Source organism: Culicoides brevitarsis, chromosome 3, assembly GCF_036172545.1.
Source record: "Culicoides brevitarsis isolate CSIRO-B50_1 chromosome 3, AGI_CSIRO_Cbre_v1, whole genome shotgun sequence".
In the NCBI taxonomy this organism is placed as follows: Eukaryota; Metazoa; Arthropoda; class Insecta; order Diptera; family Ceratopogonidae; genus Culicoides; species Culicoides brevitarsis.
In genome coordinates this window covers 717,411-727,190 of record NC_087087.1, presented here as the reverse complement: position 1 = coordinate 727,190, position 9,780 = coordinate 717,411, and the positions used below count along the sequence as shown (strand labels likewise).

Here is a 9,780-nt window from a genome sequence, read left to right as displayed (position 1 = left end):
TAGCAACCGATCAGCAAGTTATCAGCATAATTATATATCGTTCAAAAACTTGTTTTAATTTCAGTACACGCTTATTTTTCAATTTTTGTATGAAAAAAAAAATATCTAGAAAAATCTTCGGTCGAGCCTCCATATCGTATGATTTTTTTTTTCGTATCTCATACATAACTGGTTAATGATATCGATAGTTGTTCCCATTTTTTCATAAAAAAAAAATACATGAGATACGAATTTTGTGACGTTTTTATGTATTTTTAACACTTTTTACTCACGAGACGCTCCGAATGACGAAAAATCTGATGCAATTAAAGTAAGAACGGAGATCTTCAGAATTTATTTTATTTACAAAACAAAATGTGAACTCCGATGTAAACAAATTTCTGCATTTCATCATCAGATAATTCACGGAACTATTTACAAATAGTGTTTTTTGTATAATCTAATCAATGAAGATACCGAAATATTACGCGGCAAATAAAAATTTAAAAACATCTCGTCATCAGAGGGTCTCTTGATTGTCTTGTTATTCGATTTTTAAATGAAAAATTTTGTTTTTTTAGTTTTTTATCAAATCGAGCCCACAAATAATATAATAATAATATGTTTTTTTCACATACAACGTATTTTAAAGTTAATACGAAAACATTGACCTCATAATATATATTTATACGTTCTGATTTTACTAAAAAAAACAAGCAAATTTTGAATCGACAATAAGAACTAAAAAAAGAAACAAGTTTTGTTTATGAGAAACCAGACAAAAATTTCACTAATTCAGCATTTTTTGGCGCATACAAAACAACATTTTGCTTCGAGTTACGAAACGATACAAGTTTGTGAACGTTTTAAAGTTGAAAATTAAAATTTAGTTCAAAATTATTAAAAAAGAAAAAAAATATATATTATTAATTAAATTAAACATAATAATAAAATATAAAATAAAATATAATATAAAATTTAAAAAAAATTGTTAAATTAAATAAATTAATTTTAATCAAAAAATTAAATATTTATTTTATTATTAAATTCAATTTTTTATATATACGTATTTTTTAAAATGAATTTTGATCTAAATTTTAATTTTCTGCCATAATTAAAAAAAATATAATAAATATATATAACATACATAATAATTTTATAATATAATATATAATAAAATTGTATCAAAAAAATGTTTTTAAATTGACACAAACGTAAAAAATGTGACACGAATCTAATTAAAAACTTCTAAAACAACAAAAATTAACAAGATAAATCAACAAGTGTTGCTAAAAATTAAACAACCTTGAATGCGTAAAAACTGTAGAATTTGTTCAGTAAACATTATCATCATCATCATCACTTTTTTAAAAAAATAAAATGTTATTTACTCAATTGGAAGTACGCAAAGTAAAGACGTAAAATATTAAAACAACACCGAAAAAAGTTTTATCACAAAAACACATTTTTTTGTTCTTACGTTCGTTTGTGCGCGATGATGACGACGAGCCCAAAATTTCAACCAATCAAAATTACTTAAAAAGTCGTAAACAACATTCATGATCGTGTAGCGCGAATATATATATTTAAAAAAGGTCCAAAATTCGCGTTATCTGCGAATACGAGTATTTTCGAGAGAAGAAAAAAAATCGTCTGTGGTATTTACTTGCATGATTTAACATAAAATTATAAATTTTTGGTGAAATTTTGAACATTTATAGTTTACTTTTGTTTGAATTTCATACATAAAAGCACGTGTTTCATTAATTTATTCATAGAAAACGAAAACCGATGATCGACAATACAAGTTTAAATTAAAAATTTGCACTTTATGTATGGAAATTCCATATTCTGAACGTAATTATAGTTGCATGAGAATCTAGAAACGTCATAAGGTCATTGATTTCCATGAGAAAATGACGTACCAGACAACTCCATAACTTTTTATTTGCATTAGAAGGCGTAAAAAGTTGTTTTTTACTGTTTCTAATGTCTAATGTTCGCATAGTTTTAGCGGCATTTGTGTGATTTTTCATAGTAAACACTTATTTTCGCAGGCAGAAGGTCGTCAAGTGCACACAGTTGATTAAGTTGCTCTTATTTTTCATTCACGACGCGAATGACGATTCAATCAACGGTATCTATTACAGAACGAGAGCAAGAAATAAACAAATTTTAATGTCCTTGACATTCAGTTTTGTAAGTAAATTAACAAATAAAAGAGTAAAGTGAAATAACACTGCACCGAAAAAAATATTGCGCACAATTTTTCAAAATTAAAAATTTTTTTGTGACATTCGGCAACATTCGGAAAGTAGAAGTAGATAAACTGGTTTTGCCCTCGTCGTATGTCATCGTCGAAAGAACCAGAAATTTTTGGCTGTCTCTGAATCGCAATCGTCGCACATTCTGAAAAGAGAATGAAGTTAGAACATATATTTTACTTTAAATCAAACATGTGTGTGCGTAAATTGTCGAATATGCGTGTCTCTCTCGCGATTCATTCATATGAGCATTATGTATCACACGTTTTGTCTTATTTCTCGTTCGTTCACATATATTTTGCACTTGATTAGCGTTGTCTGCGTTATCATCGTAAATAACGTTGATCGCGCGTGTATGGAACTCACTTTTCGGGCACACAGAGTTTGGCTGACGTTATCACGTCGACTTTTAAGTCATACGTTGTTGTTATTTATTTCAGTCAGGTCTGTACGAAAATACTGAAAAAAAGCTAAAGAAACAACACACACATTGATAAACACTTAATTTCGCTCGCATTCTATAAAATATTTTCAGGTTTTATTTTTTAGTTCAGTTGCCGTTTATACTTCATCCAGTTTAGATGGAAATTTAAAAAATAAAAGTTAAATTTATTAAGTTCTAAAAGCGAAAGGAAGACAAGAATTCAAAAAAAAAAAAGAATACAAACACAAAAGAGAATCACAAAAAATATTTTATGTGAATTTTAAATTTAAACAAAAAAGAAACAATTAAACATTTAAAAATATTATAAAAATAAAAATTGACAAATAAGTGAAAAAAAAATTAGAAAAAATGGTTATTAAAAATAGCAAGGTGAGTTATTAATTAAAATAATAAAAAAATAAAATAAATAATAAAAATAAAAATAATAAAATAAAAATAAAAAATTAAATAAAAATAAAATAATTATAATAAAAAAAATAAAATAATGAAAAAAATAAAATAATAAAAAAATACACGTGAATAAAAAAAAATAAAAAAAATCGTGCTCTTATCAAAAATAATAAAAAAAAAATTAGACAGACAAAAAAAATATTACATCAAAAATCTCTCGTACGTGACCTTCTTAACATTTTACTGCTTCAGACTTCAATTCATAATCGACAAAAAAAAATATTTTTTGTTATATGTAAATTTAAAGATTTTATTTATTAAAATTTAGTAAAACTAAAAGTGACTATGTCTAAGCAAGTTATTGCATCAGATAATGGCAAAACACAAAAATTATAATTATTTTGTTAAAATTTTTGACATTTTTGATAATCGCATTAACATATTTTTTTTCCTATGTGTTATCGTTAATTTGGCGAGCTTTTATATAATTAATATTTTTTGTGTGTGATATGAAGCACGAGACTGTCTTATCAAAAAAAATTAAATTTTTCGAGAATTTTTAAAGTTTTTTTGTGAAAAAATTGCAAATGTTTAAAAAAATTTAGTTCCTTTTCGTCACAAAATCGAAATGAAACAATTTGAATATTATAAATTTTTTTTGTCGTATTCGTCGTTTTCGGTACGGAAGATATACGAACTTTATGGAAATGATTTTAAATTAATTTATTGTAAAATAGTCTGCGCGTAGTTTAAAAACCTGAAGTTTTTGAGGCTGAAACGCAATAATTTCACCATTTCCAAGGAACACGTAGTTTCGTTGGATGAAAGTTCAATAGAGTTTATTATTAATATTATTTTTAATATTTATGAGTTTTGACGCGTGCTTGAATATTAGCGCCAAACGTCATTAACAGGTTTTATTCAACAATTTAGGACAAGTGCAAATCTTTCAATTAATTTTTTTTATACACAACACATGTCATTAATCAGATTGTTGATTTGTTGTTTATGTGCTTTCATTTGATAATATTATTCTATAAAAGGCGTGGAAAAATTCTCATTGATCATATGTTGTTTTGTTGTTTACGTGTAAGCAATTCTAGAAACTTTTCAATGATATTCCGTATGAATTTTCTCCTTTTGGGGAGAAAAATACGGAAAATGAGGAGATTTCCTGTGTTTGGAAGCAACAACTTGTTGATCATCCGTTGATGTTTTTGTCATTTTCTTCGAAAAATTGATCGACAACAACAAATCCTGTGTATATCAATTGAATTGCGTCAATTGATTAAAATTTAATGAGAGTAGCAACAAATTTAATAAAAAAATATTAACAAGTAATCAAAATTTATAATTGAACATATGTTGTTGATGATAAGACGGCGCTTGGTTTCATTGTTTCCGATCAGGCGTTAACGTATTGCAATCATAGAAGAACTTGCTGAAGGCTAAACACACCTTTTTTTGGGAATTTTTATTTTTTGATAAGATTTAAAAGTAATTTAAACGTGTCTTGATAAAAAGATTAATTTTTTTCCGCTCTTTTTATAATAAAATTTTTATTGTTTTTGCCCTGCAAAAGTTGAAACTGAGCACTTTTGACAAAAACTATGCGTTTCCGAGCATATGTTTCATGGAGAAAAGTGATTCTTATGACTCAATGAATGTTTAGCGCGAAAAAAAATTTCAAAAATTTTTACCTTTGAAAACTTCATTAATTTTTTTTATAATTTTTTTTTAATATTTATTTTATTATTTATTTTTTTCAATATAAATTTGTTTTAGAAGTTAAAAACTTTATTTTTAATTTTTTTAATTATTTTTTTTAAATTTTTTTTTTAATAATTTTTTTTTTATTTTTCAGCAATTATGTCGTCACATTCTGGCAAATCAACACAAATTGAAGAAATTGATCCAACTTCAAACGGTTCGATTGTGCAGCAGTACAGCTCGATTGCAAGAAGCCATTGTCGATGATGAAGAGTTCACACGTGTATCGCAAGTTCCTGTTTCACGTCAAGCTCCCAATCTTGCTCCCATTAAACACGAAAAGGATCTCGGACATCTCTTCAAATATTCAGATTTGCAAGTTCAACTTTGTGCCCCGACTCAATTGCAACCCAAACCTGAAGCTGATGATCTCAAATTTGGCAAGAATTTCACGGATCACATGATGAAAATTGCATATCACAAACGATTGGGAGGATGGCAAGCACCTGAAATTGTTCCTTTTGGCAATATTGTTCTACATCCGGCAGCAAAAGTATTCCATTATGCGTTAGAGGTGAGTTGTGAGCTTATCAATTGTTAAAAAAAATAATTTTTTGACTATTTGTTGCTAATTACTGATAAAAACGTTAAATTTTTTATTTCTTATCGTTCGGTTTTTTTCTTGTCTCACATCTTTATCAACTTTTCTTGACATGGCATGACTTTTTTGATAATTTTGCACAAAAAAAGAATCCATCCCCTAATTATTATTATTATTGACAATCATGTACACGGGTTTTCTTATCACAATAATGAATTTGACGGTAGTTCAATAATAAAGTGATTTAATAATTAAAAGTCATTTCGTAGGCAAATCGATTAAGATTTGTGATAATTGTGCGGTTAGTAATAAAATATTAGTTTACAATAATAACAACAACATGTTGACCTCCAAATTTGATCTTCAAGCTTTAAAAGAAATTTTTCTTTTCCTTTTTCAGTTGTTCGAAGGAATGAAAGCCTATCGCGGAGTTGATGATCGCATCAGATTGTTCCGTCCCGAGATGAATATGCATCGGATGAATCTTTCGGCGGCACGTTCGGGCTTACCTACCTTCGATGGCGAAGAGATGATTAGTTGTTTGAAGCGTCTCGTGTCGATCGATTCAGAATGGGTACCTCACACAGATGCTGCGAGTTTGTATTTAAGACCTACCTTAATTGGAATTGAACCAACGTTGGGAGTTGCGAGTTCCGATTCTGCTTTATTATACACAATTTTGAGTCCTGTTGGAAGTTATTTCGACCAAAAGAAGGGAGCTGATGCAGATAATGGCGTTTCGTTGTTAGCTGATCCTCAATACACGAGAGCATGGCCCGGAGGCGTTGGAGATCGTAAAATGGGATCAAATTATGCACCAACGATTCACGTACAAAAAACCGCATTGTCAAAGGGATTGGAACAAGTATTATGGTTGTATGGAGATGATCATCAGTTAACGGAAGTTGGCACAATGAACATTTTCATGTTCTTTATCAACGATTTAGGAGGTAAAATTAAAAGCTGAATTAAATAAAAATTTCTTTTGCACACACAAGTTGCGAATATTTTGACGCTTAGCCTTAAAGAATCTTTTTCATTTCAGAACGTGAGTTGATAACGCCGAACTTGAATGGATTAATTCTTCCCGGAATCACAAGAGACTCAATTTTAGCTTTGGCACGCGAATGGGGACAGTTCCGTGTCACAGAAGGCAAAATTACCATGTCGATGGTTACAAGATTGCTCGCCAAAGGAAGAGTAAGTTAAAAATTTTTAATTTAAAAATGAAAATCAAAAATAAAATCCGATGCTCCATTTTAAAAGTCAAAAATCCAATGATGCATAAAAAAATAAAAATTTCATAAAAATGACAGTTTTATCCTATATTTTCATAATTTTTAAAGAAATTTTCAAAAAAAAAAAAAATTAAAAATTATCATTTTTGCCAATTTTTTCTTTCGAAAATCATGTAAAAATATTTTTCATTAAATTACTGAATTTTTTTTCAAAATTTTTTAACAGTTATTTTTTACAAAAAATTTTTTTCTTTAATTTTAATTTTAAGAAATAAGAAATAAAAATAAAACGCTCAAAAATTTTGTCAATTTGTATGAAATTTTTTGAAATTTTATTTTATTTTTAAAATTTTTATTTTATTTTAAAATTTATTTATTTTAAAATTTTTTAAATTTTTTATTTTAAATAAATTTATTTTATTTAATTTTTTTGAATAAAATTTTATTTTTATTTTATAATTTTATTTTAAATTAAATTTTAATTAATTTATTTTTTTCAAATTTTTGATAAAAAATTTTATTTTAAAAAAAATTTTGGACTTTATTTTTGATTTTTATTTAAATTTTCATTTAAAAATTTAAATCTTAACAAATTTTTACTCTTTAAAGGTACTTGAGATGTTTGGCGCAGGAACAGCATGTATCGTTAGCCCCATCGAGCGAATCCATTATCTCGACAGAGATTACATGATTCCAACAATGAAGCAAGACAACGCCGTGTTCCGACGCATTTTGCATACCCTCACTGACATCCAATACGGCAAAGTTGAGCATCCATGGGCGCGTGTCATTGACGGAGAATAAACTTGTCGACCAATCAGTTCCTAATTCTTAAGAAATTTAGTTATAGACTTTGAATATGTGTACATATTAGATCGATAACTGAGCAGGAAATGAGCGTATGATAAAACTTTGTTCCGCGCGAATTAAGTTTTCTTCTGTAAGATAGTACAATACAATATTGGTAAGGCAACAAGACTTTATTTCTCTCTCAATGGACTAAAATTTAGTAATTTATATTGAAAAATGGTGTATTGTTCGCCAAAGCAAAGGGCTTCCATTGTTACAATGGTTAATAGTGTTCATAAGTTTCACATTGAAAATCCAAAAAAACATTTGACTTGTCAAAATTCACCCTTTTAAATAATAATTTTGGGACCAAAAAAATTATGTCGTACACTTGAAGTGCATTTGAACCCTTAATACCTTTAATGTTAAGTTAATTTAAAAAATTACATTAAGTAGCTGTGACATAAATAAGACATATCATGAATTAGACTTTAAGAAAATTGTAACTTTTATTGAATGAAAAATTAAAATAAATAAATTAAGAATTGACAGCAAACAAATATTTTATCGTTTTTTGCCCTTTTTCTTCTTCTTTTGCAGCTCAGGCCATATAAATCCTCGACTTTTCAGCACATCTTGTATATTGTGACACAAATAGTACGAATTTTCGATTGCTGCTTCGCTGAACATGTCTCCCGAAAATTTGCTTGATTTTCCTTTTCCGCCGCCTTTTTTGCCTTTCGAGCCTTTTTTCTTCTTGCCTGATTTAGCTTTGTCTTCTTCGCCTTCCGCCGCTTCATCGCCCGATTTATCGATGGAAGTCTTTTTCTTCTTTTCCTTTTTCTCTTTCGGAGTTTTTCCTTTGCCAGGCATCTTGTTTGACGATTTTGAAGTAAATAACCCGTTTTTTGTTGCTTTTGTAACTATCGTCGTTGATTTATCGATTTAACACAGTAACAGTAACGTTACAGAAATAACAACAAATCAACAAGTGCATATGAAGGGGTTACTAAGACATTTGTTTTGATTGACAAGTGAGTGTTTTTTCATCATGTTATGTGAAAATAACAACTTTTTTTCGCTTTTTGTGTTTAATTGATTCACAAAAAAGTTCTTCCGGCTATTTTAGAACAACTTCCTTAAAGTTTCGAAACAATATCTGTTCATCCGGATCGCATCACATTACACACAAACTGCATTCCAACGCAAGCCGCAACATAAACTCTCGTAGTTATCTCCTAAATTTCGACATTTTCCCAAAACTAAACTAAATATTACGAAAGTTTTATATGAAAATATGCTTGCAAATAATTTGCATGTACGATAAAAATTTTTGAATCCCAAAAGTGCTAATCAGTTCAAATGATTAGAGTGTCTCAAAATCCCATAACAACCTGATATAAAATGTGCTTCATACATAACACGAATAACATATCAAAAGTATTTCAAAGTTCTGTCTGTTATTTGGTTTTGCTATCTTACCTCGAATGTATGCGAAAGGTGTCATGATACAACTTTTGCTCACATGCGAGAGGAGAAAATATGTGAAAATGTTCAAGTCCAAAGGACATTTAAACATTTTGATATCTAAATTAACTTTGGGATGGTTTATTTAACTGGTTGCTATCGTTCTGTGTTTCATATATTTACAGAGTATCATTAAATGTGAGCATCAACCAGAGAGGTAACGAAATAACACAAAGTTAGTGAACTGATTATAACTTTATTATTATTATTACACACACACACAACAATGGAGTTGACAACGAATTCTGGATGTTTATTTATGAAATGATATCGAATGTTTTTTTTTCTCGCAACTTTTAATATAAAAGTTAATGACAAAAACCATACTTACTTATTACTTAGTTAGTGAACTTGTTTTTTTTCCAAACTTTTATTTCGGAGAAATATTATATATGTTCATTTTAGTTAATGTTAAAGCTGACCTGCGGGCATGAATGTGAAATATTTCATGAAACAAGAACAAACTAGATTTGCATTTTGCTCAATTTGGTCATTCCGATACAAAATTCTGGATGAATTACAAATTCATGATGTTAAACTTTTCATATCTCTTCGTACCTCGTACCAATTGGGAAAACCAATTTTGATCAAAAATAGATATCATCTCGTTGCTGTGTGTGTGTTGTATCATTTCATTGGTAACTATAATTACATACAATGAAACACATTAAAATATGATTATTATTACCTATTTAGGTAATATTTGTATTAAATTAGGATTTGCGAATATATTTCATTTTCAACTTTTTTTAAAAAATTCTGAAATTATGTTTTCAAATTTTTTTTATTTTATATTTGGCATTAAAAAAATATATTAAAAAATGTATTAAAAAATAT

The 9,780-nt window shown here is 28.0% G+C and overlaps 2 protein-coding genes across 2 annotated transcripts; one reads left to right on the top strand and one right to left on the bottom strand.

The window, feature by feature from the left end:
• The first annotated feature begins 2,815 nt into the window (after positions 1-2,815).
• On the top strand, positions 2,816-7,967 carry LOC134834608 (branched-chain-amino-acid aminotransferase). Its single transcript, XM_063849340.1, has 5 exons — positions 2,816-3,057; positions 4,943-5,362; positions 5,790-6,339; positions 6,435-6,589; positions 7,237-7,967. The coding sequence occupies exons 1-5, from the start codon at positions 3,037-3,039 to the stop codon at positions 7,429-7,431; spliced, it is 1,341 nt and encodes a 446-aa protein (XP_063705410.1). The 5' UTR covers positions 2,816-3,036; the 3' UTR covers positions 7,432-7,967.
• On the bottom strand, positions 7,962-8,302 carry LOC134834609 (small lysine-rich protein 1). Its single transcript, XM_063849341.1, has one exon. It carries the CDS (start codon positions 8,287-8,289, stop codon positions 7,981-7,983), a length of 309 nt encoding a protein of 102 aa, XP_063705411.1. The 5' UTR covers positions 8,290-8,302; the 3' UTR covers positions 7,962-7,980.
• Positions 8,303-9,780: the final 1,478 nt, after the last annotated feature.

What these genes read in the sequence shown, in the direction of transcription:
- LOC134834609 (XM_063849341.1), bottom strand. Translation starts at nt 8,289, where the DNA reads ATGCCTGGCAAAGGAAAAACTCCGAAAGAGAAAAAGGAAAAGAAGAAA.
- LOC134834608 (XM_063849340.1), top strand. Translation starts at nt 3,037, where the DNA reads ATGGTTATTAAAAATAGCAAG. An exon ending in TGGTTATTAAAAATAGCAAG is followed by an intron (nt 3,058 to 4,942) that starts GTGAGTTATTAA and finishes TTTATTTTTCAG; the next exon opens with CAATTATGTCGTCACATTCT. An exon ending in CTTTATCAACGATTTAGGAG is followed by an intron (nt 6,340 to 6,434) that starts GTAAAATTAAAA and finishes TTTTCATTTCAG; the next exon opens with AACGTGAGTTGATAACGCCG.